Below are 25,172 nucleotides of genomic sequence, written 5' to 3'. Positions count from 1 at the left end.
GGAGTATGCCATTTGTTCGGGGCAGTGTGGAAGCAGAGAGGTTTTAAAAAGAGTAGCGGAGATCCCATACAACGTTGTCAACAAATTCTAGACTTAATAAAAGCCATAATGAAACATAAAGCATTGGCTATAGTAAAATGCCAGGCACATAAAAAGGGAAACGATGTAATAACAAAGGGAAATCAAGCTGCAGACGAGGCAGCTAGAAAAGCGTCTGGATGTACGTCAGCTGTCATTGCCCCCCAGGTAAGCCTAACTCCAGAACCTGACGTAGAGGACCTAATTGAAATACAAGGTAAGGCAACTTTGGCAGAACAGACAATGTGGAGAAAAAGGGGGGCCAAGCAGAACCCGGAAGGCTTGTGGAGCACGGAAGACGGTTTGTTGGGAGCGCCCACCCCTCTACTGACGATTCTGATTTCAGAAGCGCATGGGATGGACCATTGTGCAAGGGGGGAAGTGATAAGGAAAATAAAGAAGGATGGTTTTTGGTCACCTTATTTACAGGCTTCAGTGGACTTTGTCTTATCACAGTGCGAGGTATGCGCACAAAATAATGTTCGGAAGGGAATTACAACCCCAATAGGTCACATTCCCGTACCTGAAGGACCATTTAAACATTTAGTGATCGATTACGTAGACATGATAAAGACAGTGAGAGGGAAAAGATACATGCTGGTAGTAATTGATCGATTTAGCAGATGGGTGGAGGCGGTACCTTCAAGAGATCAAGGGGCAAAGACAGTGGTAAAATTTCTGACAAATGAAGTGATCCCAAGGTTTGGAATACCTACAGAAATTAGTTCAGACAACGGTTCAGCTTTTATCCAGAAAGTGGTCAAACTGGTACTACAGGCGCTGAGGATAAAGCAAAGGTTTGGATGTGTATACCACCCTCAGTCGCAGGGCATGGTAGAGAGAATTAATGGAACCCTGAAAGCCAAACTAAACAAAATTTGTGCAGATACTAAACTTAATTGGGTCGATGCTTTACCGTTAGCATTGATGAGTTACCGCATGCAAACTAATCGGATAACATGCCTGATACCGCATGAGATGCTCACTGGGAGGCCCATGCCAGTGCCCCAGTGGAGAGGGCCATATAAGGTACCTAGCTTGGAACAATTGGAAATAGAATTGAAACAATACATGCAGCAGCTAACTATGATACATAGGTTTATTTATGCCCAGGAAAAACAGAAAGAGCCGGAGACCGTACAAGGGGAAGGACGGATTAAACCAGGAGACAGGTTTACCTGCGAGTTTTTCGGAGAAAGTGGAACGAGCCAAGAAAGGAGGGACCCTTTACGGTGACTAAGGCATCACCCACTGCAGTTCAGGTAGAAGGATTCTCCACCTGGTACCACCTGAACCATTGCACGAGGGCAGTCCTGCAAGGGCAATCAGGTGAAGTGTCCGAGGTAAGTGATGCGGAAGAGCAATTAGCAGGAGACAGACAGGGGGAACAAGAAGCTGACACTGCACCGCAGGAGTTTGATCAATTAGTAAGGGAAATTTTTGATTCTGAGGATGGGCCTCAAGACCCTCAGGATGTGGTGGTGGATAATAGGGCTTCTCCAGATAATGGGGATGAGCTGGGAACGACCAGTTGTTCCCCCGGGGACAAAGCACCCACATACTCTAGTAGTGCAGACTTGGGTACCATTAGTGGGGCAGATATGGAATGGGACTGGTAACCTGCAGAAAAGAAGTAAGAGGAGCACAACACTTACCTCCTCGCCATGGTTAAAGACACATACTAATCAGTGGTATCAATGGGCAGCTTACACGGCAGGAATGATGAAGAGACAAAATTGTTATCTGTGCTCAAGGGAAAGCCTCACTCAGCATGTAGTTCCCATGCCTTATAACTCCTCCACTTGCACGCGGTGGCGAAGAGAGCACAGAGAACAATGCGAACGACAGTGTCCAGGTCCGGGTAGGGCTTGTGTCATGAGGATTTGCGTTAAAGCAGATTCCTGCTATCAAAACTGTATGAACAATGCACCAATGTGCCCATATTGGTGTATGCTATATCAGGCGTCCTCGCAGTTTGACCAAAACAAGCTTGCCTCTGCATGCAATTACAGCAGACCATGGGCTATAAACAAAAGAAGCCAGACACCTACACTGCAACAGCTTATAATGCAGGACCATCTGCATTATGAATGTTTCATGCGGGTGGGCACTCACCCAGTTGGCCATTTCCGAGGCAACTGCACTCAGACATGGGATGTAACCCCAGGTAAAAGACACTTGACGGGTTCCCCTCCTCCTGAGGGTGCAATGGAGTCTCAGACTATCCCATTAGCAGACACTTGGTGGCTGTGTGGGCAGGAAGGAGGTCTGAGATCTACGCTCCCCCTCAGGTGGGCAGGAACATGTACGCGTGTCATGCTGCTTCAGGAAGTTATAATGTCCCCTGAAGTACAGTCCAATGCTAACTTCCCTGAGCAGCGGACTCTGCTACGGCAGAAGAGAAAATATGACCCGGATCCGACAATCCGGATTGACAGTATAGGGCAGCCAAGAGGTATACCTAACGAATTCAAGGCACGAAATGAAATTGCTGCAGGCTGGGAAGCTATCATACCTGTGATAGGGGTGAGCAAAAATGTTGAATGGATAAACTATATATACTATAATCAGCAGAGATTCATCAACTACACCGATGATGCACTGGAGGCCTTAGGGCAACAGCTGGATGCAACTAGCAGGGTGGTGTGGCAAAACAGACAGGTACTGGATTGGCTTTTGGCAGAGAAAGGGGGTGTGTGTGTAATGTTTGGAGAACAATGCTGCACTTTCATACCGAACAATACTAGCCCAGAAGGGTCTTTCACCAGAGCAATGAATAAGTTAAAGAATCTGCGGACGGAGGTCAAACAGAATGCAGGGTTCGGACATCAGTTCTTTGATTGGTTAGAAAGTAGACTCGGAGGATGGGGAGCATGGCTGACTAAAATAGCAATAACTGTTAGTATTATAGCATGGCTGACTAAAATAGCAATAACTGTTAGTATTATATTGTTGAGCTGTGCGCTTCTGCTGTGCTGTTTTCTTCCTTGTCTCAAATCTCTTGTAGTGCGTGCTGCAACTAAACAATTTCCGATGCTCACGGCAATTACTGAAGCAAGCTTAGTGGAGAAAGGAACACCGAACATGTATCGTTACAGCCTACAACACCTGCAGGATGAACAGGAGACGACAGTGTGGGAGTAGATTGTAAGGGCTTCTGAGTCTTTTTCCCTGTCTCAGATACATAGGGACAGGTTTTTGGCTCAGCAGCCCAGGGTAACAGGGAGAGAATACTTTGAGGTCTTGGCGCAGAAAATTATAGTTTAACCCGAGATTTGGGAATAAGTGCTTGAGTTTATTGGGGCTTTTGTGCGCAGACTCTTCGTCTTCTTTCTCTGTGTGAGACCCTCTGGGTCTCAAAGGGGGGATATATTGGAGTATAAAAGTATAAACTTTAACTATGAAGTCAGTTATTTGCTATGCATGTACTCAATTTAGTAGAATGAAATCTTAGGAATGTAGAGGTAACTAAAGAGCTAAAGAAGTGTAGATTAGAACATTGCTCAGTTCTGAGTTTCCTATTCGCTATGCATGTACCCAATTTGGTAGGAGACTGCAGTCTTAAGATGACAATGGTGTGTTAAAGAAAGGTAGCTAAGAGATGTAGATTAGAACATTGCTCAGTTCTGAGTTTATTATTTTCTATGCATGTACTCAATTTACTCAATTTAGTAGAATGAAATCTTGGGAATGTAGAAGACAATGGTGTGTTAATGAGAGGTAGCTAAAGAACTAAAGAAATGTAGATTAGAACATTGCTCAGTTCTGAGTTTATTATTTGCTATGCACAATGTACGTGCAGCACGTGTAAAATGCAACTAGAGATTGCTTTAAAAGCTGCTGTGTCCGAGGATCGGTGGGCAATCAGCAACTAGCTCAATGACTGTCTCAGCTTTGATTTGCAAATTAAAGTTTAACCCTTCTTGAAGAATCTTCTGCGTCTCCTGGTCATTTGTAAGGCACGAAAAACCACGACACATCTCAGGGAGTTAATTCTGATTGAGGAATTTAAAGGTTGTGTTTCGGATGATATCCGGATGTATTTGAATGAGAAGCCAAATAAGTCCATCTCCGAATTTGCTAGGTTTGCAGATGAATATGCCCTAACCCACAAGACAAAGTTTTCCTCGAATAAAAGTTACCAGAGAGACCGTGGGAACGGTAGAGAAAGCCCGCCAGCTGAGGCAGAGATTCAGCCGGGAGCTAGCGGTAAAATTGAGGAGGAAAGTCAAGACGGCAGGAGAGGTCCTGGCTTGACCTGTTTTAATTGTGGACAAGTGGGTCATATTGATTTAAGTGTCTTGCTCTGAGGAAGGAGACAGGAAAAGGGAAAGCAGCAGTCCCTACAGGATGTATTGTGGTGATCAGTAAATCGACGAGACAGCCCCAGGTAGACAGAATACGAGAAGGGTCTGAGAAATGTATTTCAGAAGGAACTGTGTCTGTGAAAGAGGGAGACACACCAGTTCCAGTGCGGATCTGGAGAGACATGGGAGCTGAGCTGTCATTGATTCACAGTAAGATACTAGGTTTTGGTCGCAAGACTGGAGAGGTAGCTTTGAGAGGCATAGGAGAAGGGACAGAAGTGGTGCCCTTGCATAGGATCAATATAAATTATGAGCTGGTATCTGGACCAGTTGAAATAGGGGTGCGATCAGAATTCCCGAGAACTGACGTAGACCTCCTTCTGGGTAACTATTTAGCTGGTGATGACGTTTGGTCGGCCACGGAGCTGATGAGCCAGCCTGTAAGTGTTGAGGACCCGCCCCTAGATTCCAAGATCTATCCCACATGCGCGACCACTTGCAGCATGTCGAGAAAGGCAGCTGAGAACGCGACCTGTTTAAATCCAGCCAGTATCGCCCGAGACGTTTTTACCGACCCTGTACCAAGAGGAGTTAGAGGGTGGTAAAACGGAGAATAGGGAAGTGAAAGAGAGTAAGGAGGTACACCTGCCCTTAGCCAGGAGGAAATTTATAGAGGCACGGAGTAAAGATGAGAAACAGATAAGGCTGTTAAAAGGTCCAGGGTTGGGCATGGATGATGTCTGGTTTGGCAGAACTGTTTGAAGAAGTTGAAGATTCTAAAGATGTTCCCCATAATGAAATGAGGGCAGTCCTAGATGAAAAGGATGCCATTACCTTGAAGAAGTCTGTTGGGTTGGCAGATGAGGTTGTTTCAGCCCGCAGGGTTGAGTTTACTCCGGAAGGGAGTTGCCCAGAGAGTAACTGGGAGGATCAGGGGAATTTAGAATTTGAAAAGGGTACGGGTATTGAAAGAGGCAGATGTCCAGTTTGAGTGTGTTCAAGATGTGGATGCACGTGGTACTGAACCTAGTAATGGAGCTCAGAAAAAATCTGAGGTATTTGATTCAGTGGAAAAGGAATGCAGTCCTTGTGGGTCAGATGGACTTGGTTCAGTGAAGAAAGGGTTAACCTTGGTAATATTGGGAAGTGAGAATTCCCAGTTGTTTGTGCTGGGGGTGTGTTAAAAGTTAGTGAGGAGATAATTATTATTGAAGGAAAAGGGAAAAGTGTAGTTCCTAAATTGAATGAAGAAAATTTAAAGTCTGGATTGATGTCAGAAGCAGCAACCAGGCTACAGGGACAATGGCTTGGTAACACGGTGCCTGCGAGTCAATTACAGGTTGATTTGGAATGTAAAGGTGCCCCACACGCTATTGTTATTCAAGAGTGTGCTGTGAAGAGGCCGAATTTGAAATGCTGTTTGGACAAAGGGAGATCGCTTGCAGAGTTTAAACTGAAAACTCATGCTAACAACTTGCTTAAAATTAAAGAATTGTGTGGAAATTTGGAAAATGGTCTAAGTTTGGAACACATTGTTGATAAAATAACTCCAATGAAAGGAGCATGCAAAGGCCTATTCCACACCAGTATAGAAGTTAACCACGTAGGAGTTAACTGGAAAAGGGGCGAGGGTTGACGGGATGCCATGTTAACTAACAGGATCCGGTTTTAAGGGATTTCGACAAAGCATGTGAATAATAAAGACAACCCCCATGGAAGATTGACTGTTAAGTTTGAAAGTAACATAAAGATTAGTATTTGCATGAACTTTTGTAGTATACACGTAAGCTAAGATCACAACTCTTTAATTTTTGTTTGCTGAAGAAAAGGAATAAAAATAGGTGGTTATTAAATTGGAGTCTGATGCTACAAGAATTTATTAAGGAACAAGATGTTAAGATATTAAAGGAAGTGAAAATGTAATCGCTAACTGTTTAGATGCTGAATTGAATGTATAACTGTATTACTCTGTAGTAAAAAAAACCTCTTTTGTATTGTGTTAAATTCTGAAATCCTGTAAGACTCTGTATTAATTCATTTTTACCGATGATAAAAATCTTTGAAGGAAGGGGGTGTTACGAATGTGCCACAACTCTGAGGGGCCGAAGGGTACAAAGTTGCCCCCTCCTTTTTGAGAATCGCAAGATTGCTATTAATTCGGGTCTGGGACCCAGGAAATGACAGAGAATCCACAAGGTTTGGAATGTGTCCTGGCCTCAGCGAAACAAAGCCACTGATAACAGGCATTGTCTCTTGGAGACGGAATTGTGTATTGAGTACTGTACTATTCATTGAAGCCCTCAGGGGATGACCAGAGTGGGCTGGTTGAGGGATTGCATCATCCCAACCTGATTGACATCTGAGACCCCGTGAGTAAGGATAAAAGAGGGTCTGGGGAACAACCCCTTCAGACGCACCAGGAGAAACGCTGGAAATCTAGTGACAGCGTTTTATAGCAAAAGCCGGTGGGGCCCGTGTGCGTCCTCCCTTGCCTGGGTTGGTGGGCTCACCACGGAAGAACGGCTTAGCTAAAGGAGAGGCCACAAGTGAACGGCCACACCAACGAGACTCCGATGGATCGAAATCATAAAAGGAATCGGCAAGTTTTCTCCAAAATCTCTCTCTCTCTCTCCAACCAAAGGCTGCAGCCTGCATGAACTGAGTGACTTTTATATTTCCATCGGACAATACATTATCCCCTAGACAACGATAGAGCTTATTTCTTATTGATTATTATTATACCCGCACTTTTAGATTTAGTATTGATGACGTATATTATCTGTATATTTGTATTGATATCATTTTTGTGTATTTTTACTAATAAATACTGTTAAAAATAGTACCATCAGACTTCAACGGACCACTCTATCTTTGCTGGTAAGTGACCCAGTTACAGGGTTTGTAACAGAGGAGATTTACCAGGATGCTGCCTGGTTTAGAGAGTATGGATTATGATCAGAGATTAAGGGAGCTAGGGCTTTACTCTTTGGAGAGGAGGAGGATGAGAGAAGACATGATAGAGGTGTACAAGATATTAAGAGGAATAGACAGAGTGCATAGCCAGCGCCTCTTCCCCAGGGCACTACTGCTCAGTACAAGAGGACATGGCTTTAAGGTAAGGGGAGGGAAGTTCAAGGGGGATATTAGAGGAAAGTTTTTCACTCAGAGAGCGGTTGATGCATGGAATGCACTGCCTGAGTCAGTGGTGGAGGCAGATACACTAGTGAAGTTTAAGAGACTACTAGACAGGTATATGGAGGAATTTAAGGTGGGGGGTTATATGGGAGGCAGGGTTTAAGGGTCGGCACAACATTGTGGGTTGAAAGGCCTGTAATGTGCTGTATTATTCTATGTTCTATGTCCTCTGGATTGAAATGAGAAGTTATGATATACATAGGTTTCCCTGTCTCTACCTCTTTCAAACATGCAAGTTTTTATTATTTCACCCCATTTGCTACCGATCATTCTGTGAATACTTTCTCATTCTCTGGTCAATCTGGTATTCAGGAAAAAATCAGTGTCTAGTAAAATATACGAGTCACTATAGTAATTTTAATTAGATGCGCAAGCAGACAGATTTTAGATCCACAGCAAATTTTAAACACAAAATTCTGGATAGGTCTGCGTGATGATATGATCTCAGTTGGGCAGCAGCTAATCTGTTACAATAATACTGTAAAAGTAGTACATAGTTTGAAGGTGCAAATGAAACGTTATTTATTCCTTTAAAAAAAATCAAATCAACACATGGAAACAAACAGCATGGAACGCAATTCACTTAATTTGGCTGCAACTGTTATACAACATTTGTCATGTGTGAATTGCCTGGTTAATTTCACACTTGAACCGAGGAGTTTGAGTAACTTCTGTCAGAGAAGACAACTGACCGCAGCTCAGAAATCATGACAAGATGCATTGTATTAACTTTTAATAAAGTTCCTCTATTTCAGAAGAACTTTTATCAAAAGTGATGAGTGGGGCAAGTCTTTGGAAAGTATTGGAGGAGGAAAATTTGCATTTCATCAAAAGCTTCCTTTTAGCTTCAGTATTATCAGACTGAATAGGAAAGTGGTCAATACCACAGAGAAGGAAACAGTAAAATCTAGGATCATTGAATTTACTTCTCCTACTCCATTATCCCCTCCTCTCAGTGTGTCTACCTACTGCTTCTCCTTTATTTGCTCAACTATTTCCTTTTTTTTTACCCAATTTACATCTTTATCTAACCCTACTTAACTGAATTTGTAACGATGGAGCCACAAATAAGTACCAATTCCCTTATGTGCAAACAAGAGAAAATCTGCAGATGCTGGAAATCCGAGTGATGCACACAAAATGTTGGAGGAACTCAGCAGGCCAGGCAGCATCTATGGAGAAAAGTACAATCGATGTTGATAGATGCTGCCTGGCCTGCTGAGCTCCTCCAGCATTTTGTGTATGTCCCTTATTTGCATGTTTTTCGTTCTTGTCTTATGATTCTCTGTGACTTTAACTCGTCATTTTTAGTTTGGTAGACAGCTAGCAGAGGCATAATGGACTGAATTGCCCTTTTTGCTGTACTGGTTACATGATTCTAATTTCATACTTTAGATGTTATTTCAAATGCTACATATTGATAACTGTACTATTGAGAAATGGCCAAGACTGCAGCAATATTTGAGGCAGATAATTATAGGAACAAAAAGAAATAAAGCAGTTGGAGCAAGTCTTAAAGGAACAGGAGCAGAAACCAGAATAACCATATATAACCATATAACAATCACAGCACGGAAACAGGTCATTCCGGCCCTCCTAGTCCGTGCCGAACTCTTAATCTCACCTAGTCCCACCTACCCGCACTCAGCCCATAACCCTCCACTCCTTTCCTGTCCATATACCTATCCAATTTTACCTTAAATGACACAACTGAACTGGCCTCTACTACTTCTACAGGAAGCTCATTCCACACAGCTATCACTCTCTGAGTAAAAAAATACCCCCTCGTGTTTCCCTTAAACTTTTGCCCCCTAACTCTCAAATCATGTCCTCTCGTTTGAATCTCCCCTACTCTCAATGGAAACAGCCTATTCACGTCAACTCTATCTATCCCTCTCAACATTTTAAATAACTCGATCAAATCCCCCCTCAACCTTCTACGCTCCAATGAATAGAGACCTAACTTGTTCAACCTTTCTCTGTAACTTAAGTGCTGAAACCCAGGTAACATCCTAGTAAATCGTCTCTGCACTCTCTCTAATTTATTGATATCTTTCCTATAATTCGGTGACCAGAACTGTACACAATATTCCAAATTTGGCCTTACCAATGCCTTGTACAATTTTAACATTACATCCCAACTTCTGTACTCAATGCTCTGATTTATAAAGGCCAGCATTCCAAAAGCCTTCTTCACCACCCTATCTACATGAGACTCCACCTTCAGGGAACTATGCACTGTTATTCCTAGATCTCTCTGTTCCACTGCATTCCTCAATGCCCTACCATTTACCCTGTATGTTCTATTTGGATTATTCCTGCCAAAATGTAGAACCTCACACTTCTCAGCATTAAACTCCATCTGCCAACGTTCAGCCCATTCTTCTAACCGGCATAAATCTCCCTGCAAGCTTTGAAAACCCACCTCATTATCCACAACACCTCCTACCTTAGTATCATCAGCATACTTACTAATCCAATTTACCACCCCATCATCCAGATCATTTATGTATATTACAAACAACATTGGGCCCAAAACAGATCCCTGAGGCACCCCGCTAGTCACCGGCCTCCATCCCGATAAACAATTATCCACCACTACTCTCTGGCATCTCCCATCTGGCCACTGTTGAATCCATTTTATTACTCCAGCATTAATACCTAACGACTGAACCTTCTTAACTAACCTTCCATGTGGAACTTTGTCAAAGGCCTTGCTGAAGTCCATATAGAATGAGCTGAGACAAGGCAGAACAGATAAAATTCTCATGGTGGAACAGTGCGAAAGCAGGGGAATGGGGAACTTTCTTTTTGATTTGGACTCTGATTTGGATAATAATCATCCTTCACAACCTCTGAATGCTCAGTTAAATATTTTGAAGTGAAATTTAGGATGTACACGTCAAGGTTCCACAACCAAATTGCTAAATGATCCGATAATTTTTTTTTGTTAATGCTTAATGAAGATGTAAGGGAAAGATGGCCCCCTTTCTTGACAATGCTCAACACACCCTGCTGACTCAAAATCAAAAGTGCTACCAACTGAGCTATAAAGACTTGCTCCTTCTGTAGTATTACAAAGCTAGAATGACCACGAGCAAGCCCACCACATTTTAAAAGTAAAACAGCAACGCACACCCAGAGAGAACATTTCAGAAGAGATAGATACGTAGAACTCTAGTACATACTTGGGGATAAGAGAAAGCTGTCCAATACTTGAATGGTGCCATACAGCATGGGCCAAGGCTAGAACATAGCTGCAGTACATCTCGCAATAAGACTGATGGCAAGCTGTGAAATCAAAGAGTTGGAATGGATAGCCAACCCATTCTGTATCCGAGGTCAGTGTAGCACTGTTGATAACACTCACAATGCGATCATTCAATACTATCCAGTAGGGCTCCTTAAAACATAAAATTTTTAAAAATTACTCTGTACAGAAATATATCTTTATTTGAATGCATTTTCAAATTCTATTTTTCAATAATCCATAACAACATATCTTCCCATTCTCCATTCTAAGAATTCCTTATTTGTCTGGTTTATGTTCCCACTGGGCATCTAAGATTCAGAAAACATAGAAAACCTACAGCACAATACAGGCCCTTCGGCCCATAAAGTTGTGCCAAACATGTCCCTACCTTAGAAATTACTAGGCTTACCCATAGCCCCCTATTTTTCTAAGCTCCATGTACCTATCCAAAAGTCTCTTAAAAGACCCTATCATATCTGCCTCCACCACCATTGACGGCAGCCCATTCCACGCACTCACCATTCTCTGCATAAAAAACTTGCCCCTGACTGACATCTCCTCTGTACCTACTCCCCACCACCTTAAACGTGTCCTCTCGTGGCAACCATTTCAGCACTGGGAAAAAGCCTCTGACTATCCACACAATCAATGCCTCTCATCATCTTATATACCTCCATCGGGTCACCTCTCATCCTCCATTGCTCTAAGGAGAAAAGGCCAAGTTCACTCAATCTGTTTTCGTAAGGCACGCTCCCCAATCCAGGCAACATCCTTGTAAATCTCCTCTGCACCCTTTCTATGGCTTCCACATCCTTCCTGTAGTGAGGCAACCAGAACTGAGCACAGTACTCCAAGTGGGGTCTGACCAGGGTCCTATATAGCTGCAACATTACCTCTCGGCTCCTAAATTTAATTCCATGATTAATTAAGGCCAATACACTGCATGCCTTCTTAACCACAGAGTCAACCTGCGCAGCTGCTTTGAACGTCCTATGGACTCGGATCCCAAGATCCCTCTGATCCTCCACACTGCCAAGAGTCTTACCATTAATACTATATCCTGCCATCATATTTGACCTACCAAAATGAACCACTTCACACTTATCTGGGTTGAACTCCATCTGCCACTTCTCAGTCCAGTTTTGCATCCTATCAATGTCCTGCTGTAACCTCTGACAGCCCTCCACACTATCCACAACACCTCCAACCTTTGTGTCATCAGCAAATTTACTAACCCATCCCTGCACTTCCTCATCCAGGTTATTTATAAAAATCACGAAGAGTAGGGGGTCCCAGTACAGATCTCTGAGGCACACCACTGGTTACTGACCTCCATGCAGAATATGACCTGTCTACAACCACTCTTTGCCTTCTGTAGGCAAGCCAGTTCTGGATCCACAAAGCAAGGTCCCATTGCATCCTATGCCTCCTTACTTTCTCAATAAGACTTGCATGGGGTACCTTATCAAATGCCTTGCTGAAATCCATATACACTACATCTACTGCTCTTGCTTCATCAATGAAGAGAGAGCATCTTCAAAAAATTCACTCAGGCTTGTAAGGCACGACCTGCCCTTGACAAAGCCATACTGACTATTCCTAATCATATTATACCTCTCCAAATGTTCATAAACCCTGCCTCTCAGGATCTTCTCCATCAACTTACCAACCACTGAAGTAAGACTCACTGGTCTATAATTTCCTGGGCTATCTCTACTCCCTTTCTTGAATAAAGGAGTAACATCCGCAACCCTCCAATCCTCTGGAACCTCTCCCATCCCCATTGATGATTCAAAGATCACCACCAGAGGCTCAGCAATCTCCTACCTCGCCTCCCACAGTAGCCTGGGGTACATCTCATCTGGTCCTGGCGACTTATCCAAATTGATGCTTTCCAAAAGCTCCAGCACATCCTCTTTCTTAATATCTACATGCTGAAGCTTTTCAGTCTGCTGCAAGTCAGCAGTACTATCACCATGATCCTTTCCCACAGTGAATACTTTAGTAATGTATTCATTAAGTACTTCTGCTATTTCCTTCGGTTCCATACACACTTTCCCACTGTCACACTTGATAGGTCCTATTCTTTCACGTCTTATCCTCTTGCTCTTCACATACATGTAGAATGCCTTGGGGTTTTCCTTAATCCTGCCCACCAAGGCCTTCTCATGGCCCCTTCTGGCTCTCTTAATTTCCTTTTTAAGCTCCTTCCTGTTAGCCTTATAATCTTCTAGATCTCTAACATTACCTAGCTCTCTGAACCTTTTGTAAGCTTTTCTTTTCTTGACTAGATTTATTACAGCCTTTGTACACCATGGTTCCTGTACCCTACCATAACTTCCCTGTCTCATTGGAATGTACCTATGCAGAACTCCACACAAATATCTCCTGAACGTTTGCCACATTTCTTCCGTACTTTTCCCTGAGAACATCTGTTACCAATTTAAGCCTCCAATTTCCTGCCTGATATCCTCATAATTCCCCTTACTTCAATTAAACGCTCTTCTAACTTGTCTGTTCCTATCTCTCTCCAATGCTATTGTAAAGGAGATAGAATTATGATCACTGTCTCCAAAATGCTCTCCCACTGAGAAATCTGACACCTGACCAAGTTCATTTCCAAATACCAAATCAAGTATAGTCTCTCCTCTTGTAGGCGTATCTACATATTGTGTCAAGAAACCTTCCTGAACACACCTAACAAACTTCACCCCATCTAAACCCCTTGCTCTAGGGAGAAGCCAATCGATATTTGGAAAATTAAAATCTCCCATCACGACAACTCTGTTATTATTACACCTTCCCAGGATCTGTTTCCCTATCTGCTCCTCCATATACCTGTTACTATTGGGCAGCTTATAAAAAACACCCAGTAAAGTTATTGATCCCCTTCCTGTTCCTAACCTTCACCGACACAGACTCCGTAGACAATCCCTCTATGACGTCCACCTTTTCTGCAGCAGTGACACTTTCTCTGATCACAGTGCCACGCCCCCATCTCTTTTGCCTCCCTCCCTGTCCTTTCTGAAACATCTAAAACCCAGCACTTGAAATAACTATTCCTGTCCCTGAGCCATCCAAGCCACCGCATCATAGCCCCAAGTACATCATGATCCACGCTCTAAGCTCATCCACTTTGTTCACAATACTCCTTGCATTAAAATAGACACATCTCAAACCGTCCATCTGAGCGCATCCCTTCTCTATCACCTGCCTATCCTCCTTCTCGCTCTGTCTCCAAACTTTCTCTATTTGTGAGCCAACCGCCTCTTCCCCAGTCTCTTCAGTTCCGTTCCCACCTCCCAACAATTCTAGTTTAAACTCTCCCCAGTAGCCTTAGCAAACCTCCCCGCCAGGGTATTGGTGCCCTGGGACTCAAGTGCAACCTGTCCTTTTTGTACAGGTCACACCTAGCCCAAAAGAGGTCCCAATGATCCAGAAATCTGAATCCCTGCCCCCTGCTCCAATCCCTCAGTCATGCATTTATCCTCCACCTCATTCTATCACTCATTCTATTCACTGTCGTGTGGCACAGGCAGTAATCCCAAGATTACTACCTTGAGGTCCTGCTTCTCAACTTCCTTCCTAACTCCCCATAATCTTTTTTCAGGACCTGTTCCCTTTTCCTACCTATGTCATTGGTACCAATATGTACCATGACCTCTGGCTGTTCTCTCTCCCCCTGCAGGATATCTTGGACGTGATCTGAAACATCGATTTCTTGATGTTTTAACAAAAGAAGCAAATTGGTAACAGTTCAGCAGTTATTGTTTAGAACAGATTGAATTGCATGATCGTAGAAACACCCTCACATAATAACACTATATAGGACCAGAAACAGGCCAATTGGTTCCACTACTGAAGAAGATAATTGCCAGATCTCCATATGCCTCACTCCCAAATCTGTTAACACATCTCAAAACCATATTTCATATGCAAAATTAACTCTGTGCAAGCAGAAAGCTTTCAAAGCTGATTAAGATTTCTAAATCTGGACTAAACAGGAATCTGAACCATTAAGTATTTCAGTTTTAGCCTTAAAATTCCAGTGAGTATACAGTATAACCAGACATGTCATAAAATCTAAAAAACATTGTTCAGCTTACTAATATACCACTGTTGCCAAAACTTTGTCACAGCAAGCCCTTTTCACGAATTACCATATTAGCTGTTTTATTTTAGATCATTAACAAAGCAAAGTATCTCAGGCTAGAGCAGTTACCCAGCAGAATTTTTCTAGCTTGGCTACAGGCTTCACTTCCCACTTAATAATGTTTGCTCCCCATTTTAGAATACGGTTATTTTACACTACTAATTATGTGATGTATTCTGTTTAGCACTTTCCTAATATTAATCTATAACTGAAGTTGACGTTACGCACAGCAAACTGCTTTACCTAAACACAAGCATCTGTGCTGGTGGGGAACTTAAAAATCTGGCAGGAATCTTTTACTTGGCATATCTGAATTGAACATAAGCCAGAGTCAGTCACTTGAAAGCTAATGGGTTTTCAAAAAAAAAACAGCTGTTTCTCTCAGTGATTACCAAGTCCTACATTAAAAAGAATTCTTCTGGTTGGAAGAATTCCTGTTAATACATGCCTAAAATACAAAAACCTACTGGCTTCATCGTCTATTGCTGTGGCCCCAGAATAATGTAAAAGCTTTTAGACTTACAGGTAATGCAGTAATTACAAGTCCAATTGCATTCATCCAAGCTGTAATATTTTCTCTTGGTACCAAAGGTTGACTGGAAAAAAAAAGAAAAATTATCAGTGTAGGAGCAAATACCTCTAAAATATCTGTCCACTTTCTTGAACTAATTACACTAGATATTTGAATTTTTAAAGAGTAAATAATGAATTTACTCTGTCAATTTCATGCGAAATCAGGTTTTGTACTGAGATCCATTTTGACATTGTAAAGCACATTCAGTGCTGAACCAATTTCCTGTGAGTGAGCCTTGCCTCAATCTGATATAATAGACTGTGAAAGTTTGTTTGTGATTTATACAATAGATTTAGATATAAATAATGTTACAACATTAAAGATTACACAACCTCAAACACTTGAAGTTTAAAAAATGTGCTCATTACCTACATCATTGCACTAACTTTGCAAATGGTACCAGGAATCTTGAAAACACATGCACACAGAATTCACAAACTTTTCAGCAAGACCTTTCCTTACATTATATAAAATGCAATTGATCATTTCATAAGTTAGCCATTCTTTTTGGTTTATCCTTGCAAATACTGAATTAAAAACAATTTCTGGAAACAGCTACCTCTTAAGAACAACGTTTAGAAGTGCATTTCCAACTTCCTTCCCTGATACAGATAATGCCATAAGTTCCACACATGTAACATGGAGGGCGTGTGCTGCTGGGTTAGGAAATTCATTGAATCTCCAGTCACAGTTCGGAAATGGACCAGGTGATTTTCCTGCCATAGCTGAAGGACTAATTAAGGGAAATGTTACTGAACACAAGGACCTTCACATGGAGATGACAAAACAAAATGCAGATTAAGCAACCCATATTGCCATATTGAACAGTATTTGATATAACTCAAAACAGCAAACAAATTCTAAACAAAAAGGAGTAAAATAAATGGTTCAATAGATTTTAAGAGAATTAAGGGATCGAGGGGTTAATGCAGGAAGGTCATGCTGAAGTAAAAGCTTAGCCACATCTTACTGAACGGCAGTGCTGGCACAAGAGTCTGAATGGACTATGCTAGCTTCTTATTCTTTGGTCCTTGCTAAGTCTTAATTATCATCAATGGAGCCTCAGGAAAGTAAACCAAGAACTGTATTGAAGATTTCTGGCAGTTTTATGCAGAATGCCCAGTGTTTGGCTGTTCATAGTTAAGTATCCTTGGATTCAGGTGGCATTGAGGCACCCTGTCTGAAATGAGCTGAGCAACAGATACTATATTAGGCTGAGGAATTTGCATCAGTTATTTTCTATCAGCAAGACCTCATGCAGGACTTGAAACTCCCTTCATTTTATGAGAATTCCTACCTGAAGCTCAGGAAATAAAAGCTCACTTTTTTTTTAAATTTAATTTTCCTCTAAATTTCCTATAAATGTCTATGTATATCAGAGATATTTAAAAATCTTATTTCCTGTCAGCACATTCTGGAAATAGGACTTTAACAATATACCAGGTGTGACTAAGTATTGTCACTTACTTCTCATTATTTCTTCACCAAGGGACCGGTGACTGGACCCTACATCTCTGCCAGCTTAGCATAGATATGGGAAGAACAGGGCCCAAGTTCTGTATTTTCCATTCACATCAATGAAGTTGTGTCACAATTACAAAACATCTGGGTTTTGCCAGTTATTCTGCAGGGAGCTTCTGATAATTACCCTTGTAAATACTAGTAATTTCAAATCCTTTGCACAATTTAGGGAGGCCACAAACTTAAATGCTGCAATTTGCTTCAGGACTTTGTTATTCAAGAGTGAGAAAGAAGTCGGCATTTTTCGCAAATCCAGTACCTTCTGACTCAATCAGATGGATCACATTATATGCTACAAATAAAATCCTTCAATCAGCTGGAACGATTAATTTCTATTATAACATCATATGCTCCTTCTACATGTAGAATTTTAATAAATTCTGGAAGTATTAAAGAAATCTAGTGGCTCTTATATTTTTAGGTGAAGACCACAATAACTCTTTAATCTTCAGGATAACAAAAACCTCTTGCAATGTTTTTCTGTAAAGACACTATTTTTGATTTATATATATTCCTATGAGATTAACATTAAATGCCCACAGCTTTTGGCGCTGATCACTTTTTGCATGTAAAAATAGGTAGCACAGAAGGATACTCTCCACTAATCGACCAATCAATTTGCAGTAGTACGTGTCATCAGGAACCCATGGATTATCCTCACGTGCATTCATAGCAGATTTCAAATAGGTTTCACTTAAACACCAGCCCTGTGGACGGTTATCTTTTAGGGAACCAATAACTGCATGAACAAGTTTGCGTTTAAGATTTGTACGGTCTCTCAGATGTCTCTCATAGTAATGAAGAGTGTTGTACAAATACGTCACAGGTCGGTCTACAACAAAAGCAAAAATGATTATTCTTAAACCTATGTAGAACTAATCAGCTTTGTATACAAATTTGGGCACATCTTTTAATATTAAAATATAAATTCTCTTCACAAACAGGAATATAACAGACACCAGGGTCAATTGCTCACCCAGTACATTATATTTTAATGCAATGAGTTATGATCTAGAAAGCAGTAAACTTCAGAGCTTTTCTAGCCTATGTAAGACCCAAACATACTTATAAAAGTTTTTCTTTACAGACTCTCTAATGCCCTAAAAGCTCACATTAACAGCAATTTCAGTTCTGTCCAAAGCCTTTCCTTTCCCTCATCTAAACCCCATGAAGAATGTAACTTGGGGATGCTCTGTTATACAATATTTGACACTCCTCTCATCTATCCAAGACAGGCAAAATTTCTGAGGCTTCATGATAAATGCACTACATTTGACTGACAAGCAAGTTGACAAATTTCCATTAGGGTTGGCTTTCCAGTCTGCAGAATCTATATTAAATGACACCATGCACCATATGAACAAGAGAAAATCTGCAGATGCTGGAAATCCAAGCAACACACACACAAAATGCTGGAGTTGATGATTGAGTCCTGATGTAGGGTCTTGGCCTGAAATGTCAACTGTTTACAATCTTTTCCAAAGATGCTACTTGGCCTGCTGAGTTCCTCCAGTATTTTATATCTGTTACATGCATATTATACATGCATAACTAATTTTCAGGTAAGAAATGGTAATGCCAGTTCAAGATCACATAAAGAAAATGATGAAAATAGATTAACCTGAAGATCTTAAATTATAAATAATAAAAAAAATCTACTTAATTTGTGGATTAATCAAGGAGCCAGAGCTAATTATTATACTGAGGTGCTCAGAACTTACCATGAAACTTGTACAGGCCTCCTAAATGATCAAGAAGTGTTTCCAAAGACTTTGAAACTGGAAGTAATTCTAAGAATCTGTGTATTACAATATCAAATACAGGCAAAAATCGAAGGCAGACGTTTCCAAAATAAATGGGCAGATATTGAGGCTGAATCTGCACAGGAGGATTCACCTGTTCAGCTAAGCCTTCAAAATACAGCTTCTCAGGATATTTCTGAAAGAGAAAACAAGCAACTATCAATAGCAAATGTTCAGGTGCTGTAAATAAAAACTGACTTCTAAATATTCACTGTAAACATTTTACACTTTCAATTTTATGCTTTTAATCAATTAACAATAACCTTTATAATAAAAAATTGTGAGTATGGCAGCCCAACTAGGGACATCATCTGGGAGAGTGGCAGCCTGCTACAAGTAAGAGACTTTAACTTGCTAAAATGCAAAGTAGAAAAAAAATAGCTGTGTGTGAGAAAAAAGTTATTTTCTGTCTGTTTAGAGAGAAAAAAAGTAAGTTTGCTGGTGACACCCTGATCTCTCTCTCTGTATCTCCCCATCTTTTATCTGACATGTAGTATTGGATGAACATAATTTTCTTCAACTAAGTATTAAGAAGATCAAAGATACTGATCAAAGATAATGCATTGCATTACCCAGACACCAACTCAACCACTTTCTGCAAAGTCTGTTTGAAGTTGAACCAGGCGTCATATTATGATCAACCCCTCCGCCCCCCACCCCCACTGATCTTTGGGGCACATATTTGCATGACCACTAAGATTGCCTATTTTAACATTGCTTTCTCCTTCCTCAGCTCATATGCCCTGAAATGATGTCTTTATTACCTTAGACTTGTTGATTAATTATGGAGAAGGATTTGTTCACCTGGAAAGGTCAACTATTTGTATAGTTCAGAGATTTGTATGGTGGAAGTTGAGAACAAATTACTATCAGATAGAAGGTGGCATCAAATATCTTAGTGACCATAAATATAGGGCATGATGAATTTGTATCCCAGGTGGCCATGCTGGACAAGGCAAGTAATTTAGAACTATATTAGAAATTTTTAAATCATCCCTGGTCACAGAATAGGTACCATGTTACTAGAGAACCCAAATTCAAGAAAGGCAGCAGATGTCAGCCCAGTAATTACTGGCTGGCAAGTCTAAAATCAGTAGTAGGGAAGTTGGTGGAAATGTTTCTGAGACAGGGTTAATCTATACCTGGAGAGGAAGGAAATGATCACAACTGTTAAAAGGATATCCTAACTGACTGAATTTTGAGGCATTAAGTACATCGATGAAGGTTGGGTGATGTAGTTTACATGAGCTTTAGTAAGGGCTATTACAAGGTACAACAAAGAAGCCAAGTACTAAAGATAAAGCTGATGGATCCACAGCAAGTTGGCAAATAGGTTTCAAAATTGGCTAGGATATAAAGGGATGCTTTTTGCAAATGGAAGATTGTGATTAGTGGTGTACTCAATGGATAGAGATTGGGACCTTTACAATTTGTTATCCATGTTATTGATATCTGGATGCAAATGCAGGAAGTTTGATTACACAAAGTTTGGTGGTCTTTGCCTACAAAATGATATTGATCATTTGGTAAGGTGGCCTGAGAAGTGACTCTAAGCCTGAAAACAATGATATATATTTTGAATTAACTAATAAGACGAGCATTATCCAGTCTTTTGCAGACGCAAATGTATCCAGAGGGCAAAATTGTTTCAGTGCCAGGAGATTTAGAGAGGATTTGGGGAATTCCTTCTCGACAAGCAGGCAGTCAGAAACTGGAATGAAAGGTGAAGGCATGCTCTCAACATTTTATCAGTACATGAAGTTCCTTGGAATAGAACTCTACAGGCTAAGTACTGAAACATAGGATTAATACAGTTACAAGAAATGAACTAGAACCCTTTGTGCTTACCTGGTTTTCTACATTAATTACTCAAAATGTGGTCTGATCTTCATCTAAGTCACGATAATAGACAATCACAATCTGTCTACACTAACAACACACAATTATACCTTACATGTCTTTATTGAACACATTGTTTAATCACTCACAGTCCAGACTGGAGAAAGTATGTGAACCGGTTGAACCTCCTTTAGCTGCTATAACCTCCACCAAACGCTTCCTGTAGCTGCTGATCAGACTTGCATAATGTCGAGGAGGAATTTAGGACCATTCCTCCATGCAAAACTGTTTCAGTTCATCAAAATTTCTGGGATACCTTGCATGAACAGTCCTCTTCAGGTCATGCCACAGCATCTCAATTAGGCTAAGGTTTGGACTTTGACTTGGCTATTCCAAAACATGAACCTTTTCTTTTTAAACTATTCTGTTGTTGATTTAGTCTTGTGTTTCAGATCATTATCTTGTTGCATCACTCAATTTCTATTAATCTTCAGGTGATGGACCGCTACCCTGAGATTCTCCTGTAAAATGTTTTGATACAATTTAGAATTCACTGTTCCTTTAATGATTGCAAGCTGTCCAGGCCCCGAGGCAGCAAAAGAGCTTCAAACCATGATGCTTCTTCCACCAAACTTCACTGTTGGGATAAGGTTTTGGTATTTCTGTGCAATGCCTTTTTACCTCCATAGCCTTGTGGATTTCTGCCAAAAAGTTCAACTGCTCTCTCATCTGTCTACAGAACATTGTCTCAGAAGTGTTGTGCAACATCCAGGTGGTCTTTTGCAAACTTGAGATGTGCAGGATTTTTTTTTGAGAGCAGTGGCTTCTTCCATGAACACCATTCTTACCCAGTGTTTTTCTTATAGTGGATACATGAAACGAGACTTCAGCAAATTCCAGAGCTTTCTGCAGGTCTTTTGCTGTTACCCCTGGGTTCTTTTTCACCTCCTTCAACATTGCACATTGTGCTCTTGGTGTGATCTATGGTGGATGCCCATTCCTAGGGAGAGTAGTAACAGTACTGAATTTCCTCCATTTGTAGACAATTTCTCTTACTGTGGACTGATGAACACTCAGGTCTTTAGAAATGCTTTTGAAGCCTTTTCCAGCTTCATGCAGCTCTACAATTTTTCTTCCGAAGTCCTCCAAAAGCTGTTTTGATCGAGGCATGGTGCACATAAACAGATCTTTCTTGAAAAGCATACGCTCCCTGCCAGTAACCTAACTTTGGGTGTCTTTATTTTAATATATAGGGCAGGGTACCCCGACAACCTACACCTCCGATCTTATCTCATTGATTGGAACACCTGACTCCAAACAGCTTTTATGGATGGTATTACTCCAGAGGTTCACATACTTTTTTGAACCCAGACTGTGATTGTTTAAATGGTGTACTCAGTGATTGATGAGAAGAAATACAATTGTTTGTGTGTTATTAGTTTAGGCATTTTGTTTGTCTATTATTGTGACTTAGATAAAGATCAGACCACAATGAGTAATTAATGCAGAAAACCAGGCAAATGCAAAGGGTTCACAAACTTTTTCTTGCAACTGTGTTTGTTGGGAACAGACATAGTGGGCTGAAAGGCCTGTTCCTAGGCTGTATGGTTATTCATATATACTCTATTGATCAGTCTCATTCATCCTACCCTCCAAAAACTTTACATAACTGAAAATACTTGTGTCCATGCCAGACATGCATCACCCTTCTCAGCAGGTTTGATAACAAAATCTGTGTTGAACACGATGTCAGCTCGAGGAAGAGCAACTTATCTTCCAGAGATGATATAAAATTCTACAACTTCAGGTAAATAGTTTTCTCTATTTGTTTTGGAATTGATCAGTTCTGGTGTATATCATCCATCTATGTATGCCAGGGGTTCCCATGGACCCCTTGCTTAATGGCAACACATACAACAAGCTGGAGGAACTCAGCAGGTCGGGCAGCATCCATGTAAACGAGCAGTCAACGTTTCGGGCCGAGACCCTTCGTCAGGACTGAAGAGGGAGGGGGCAGGGGCCCTATAAAGAAGGTGGGGGGAGGGTGGGAAGGAAAAGACTGGTAGGTGCCAGGTGAAAAACCTGTAGGGGAGAAAGATCAAGGGGTGGGGGAGGGGAAGCAGGGAGGGGATAGGCAGGAAAGGTGAAGAAGGAATGTAAGGGGAAAGCACTATGGGTAGTAGAAAAGGTGGAACATGAGAGAGGTGATAGGCAGCTGGAGGATGAAGCAGAGTGAAACTAGGATGGGGGAAGGAATTACCGGAAGTTGGAGAATTCAATGTTCATGCCAAGGGGCTGGAGACTACCCAAATGGCATATGATGTGTTGCTCCTCCAACCTAAGTTTGGTCTCATCAAGGCCGTATGGAAGGCCATGTATGGACATATCCGAATGGGAACGTGAGGCAGAGTTGAAGTGGGTGGCAACTGGGAGATCCTGTCTATAGTGGCTTAACGGCATTTTGGTCCATGGGATAAAAAAGGTTGGGAACTCCTGGTCCATGCTATTGGCTCAGGTTTTCTCTTTCCACAGGCTGTTTTCTGGCAAAGGTATGCTTGGTAAGTGGAAGACCTTCAAAAGTGAAAATTTGAGAGTACAAAGCTTGTATATATCTGTCAGGATAAAAGCTTAAAAATCTGCCTCGTCCCTTCAACCACTCCGTTCTGTGCTGTACTTTTCTATGACTCTATGACTAACGTGGTTGCATCTGCTTGTCAGTTACTAGAGCTGTGCATTTTGCAGCTTTTCAGATACTCCTCTGTGTGAATTCTCTCTAACTGTACTTTAACCAGATAATTTCAACTACAACTTATCTCCGTGGCAACTCTGGCCTTCAATCAGTTATTCCCTTTGTTTTATTCATTAGGAGCAAAGGTTGATTAAAGAAATAATCACAGCTGTGAGATCAAGTGCCTAATTAAAGAGATTATCAAATGGAGCTACACCTGATGAAAGATCATGCTGAAATGCTAATTGCATTTCACACTCTACAACATTAGGCCTTTAACTGCTCCAAACTCCATAGGGTACCTGAGCACAAGAGTCATTTCCTTCAAAAGGACAACCTAAATCTTCAGACTGCAAATGATCAAAAGACACAAAATGATCAAGGACATTCAGCAAAGCTTTTTTTTTAAAAAATGGGAAAGTCATGACCAACTAACTTGATTGAATGTTCCTCTGGAGAAGGTAACATGGAATATCAATAGGGACTGTAGAAATGATGAATTCTACGTACGTGTAGTACAAAGTACATCTATATCTGCTATTTTTTTTTAAACTTGGAAAGTTGATATACCTGGTGATGCATGTAAAATGACATCTTTCCAAATTACTGCAATACTGATGATTAGAAGTTTAAAAACAAACAAGGACCTGAACCCCAGATAAAACTCAAGAATCAAAATCAAGTTTAGTATCACCGGCACATGTGAAGTTTGTTAACCTTGTGGCAGCAGTACAATTTAATAAATGATAAATATTGAAAAAAAAGAATTACAGTAAAGATATACATATTAAATAGTTAAGTTAAAATAAGTAGTGAAAAAACAGAAATTAAAAAAAAGTAGTGAGGTAGTGTTCATGGGTTCAACTTCCATTTAGAAATTTGATGGCAGAGGGGATAAAACTGTTCCTGAATCACAGAGTGTGTGCCTTCAAGCTTCTGAACTTCCTTCCTGATGCTAACAATGAGAAGGTGGTATATCCTGGGTGGTGGGGGTCCTTAATGACAGACTTCTTGAGGCACCACTCCTTGAAGAAGTCTTGGAGAAGGCAACATCTGCTGAAGATGCCCATGATCCAGGCCATGGCAATTTCTTGTATCTATGATTGGGTAGGAGGAGGAGGGGAAACCTGAAGTTCCACAGGTTTAAGAACAGCTGCTTCCCTTCGACCATCCTGTTCTTGAACCAATTTATATAACCCTAATCACTGCCTCAGTATAACATTATGTCCACTTTGCACTACATTGGACTTGCATAATTTACAGTTAACTTCTGTTTTGCCTGTGAATGCTATGCACCTGTGTTGCTGCTACAAGGAAGCTTTTCATTGGAGCTACATTAAATCTGATATATGTAATCTGAACTAAAGTAAAAATCAATAAGGAAGTCACTCACCTTGTGGTAGCTCATGTGTTTTGTATGCCAGTCATTCTGTAGCCAATGCTCTGGAGAGTTTTCTTTCACAAAGTCACTCACCCTATTCCTAAAATCATTTGGTTTTAACAGCAGCAACTGAATAATGAAGTAACAGACTTGGGCTTCATTCCCTTCGTGGCTTCGCAAAGCCTACATTTAAAAATAATTTTCATTACAACAGTCAATTCTCTTGTATACAGTGGGGAAGGGGGATAGAAGACAGGCCACACACACATAATCTGGAAGCATTTAAGTTTAGATACTTCAGATACAATCTTTCCTGGTTCGTTATCTTTGTGGGGATGGGA

General features: G+C 41.0%; 1 protein-coding gene across 3 annotated transcripts in view; it reads right to left on the bottom strand.

Annotated features, from left to right (window-relative positions):
* Positions 1–25,172, bottom strand: part of med23 (mediator complex subunit 23) — a 115,356-nt gene that overhangs the window by 18,167 nt on the left and 72,017 nt on the right. For all 3 annotated transcript variants that reach the window (XM_073057264.1, XM_073057265.1, XM_073057266.1), the window contains 6 exons: positions 24,844–25,014; positions 18,803–19,019; positions 17,677–17,913; positions 16,120–16,285; positions 15,510–15,582; positions 10,769–10,983 (listed from right to left, as the gene is read on the bottom strand). In XM_073057264.1, coding sequence (XP_072913365.1) covers positions 10,769–10,983; positions 15,510–15,582; positions 16,120–16,285; positions 17,677–17,913; positions 18,803–19,019; positions 24,844–25,014 — 1,079 coding nt within the window. The remainder of the gene's footprint in view (positions 1–10,768; positions 10,984–15,509; positions 15,583–16,119; positions 16,286–17,676; positions 17,914–18,802; positions 19,020–24,843; positions 25,015–25,172) is intronic.

Source organism: Hemitrygon akajei, chromosome 9 (genome assembly GCF_048418815.1).
Source record: "Hemitrygon akajei chromosome 9, sHemAka1.3, whole genome shotgun sequence".
NCBI classification, from domain to species: Eukaryota; Metazoa; Chordata; class Chondrichthyes; order Myliobatiformes; family Dasyatidae; genus Hemitrygon; species Hemitrygon akajei.
Note: the sequence above shows the minus strand (reverse complement) of the source record. Positions and strands in the feature narration are given on the sequence as shown.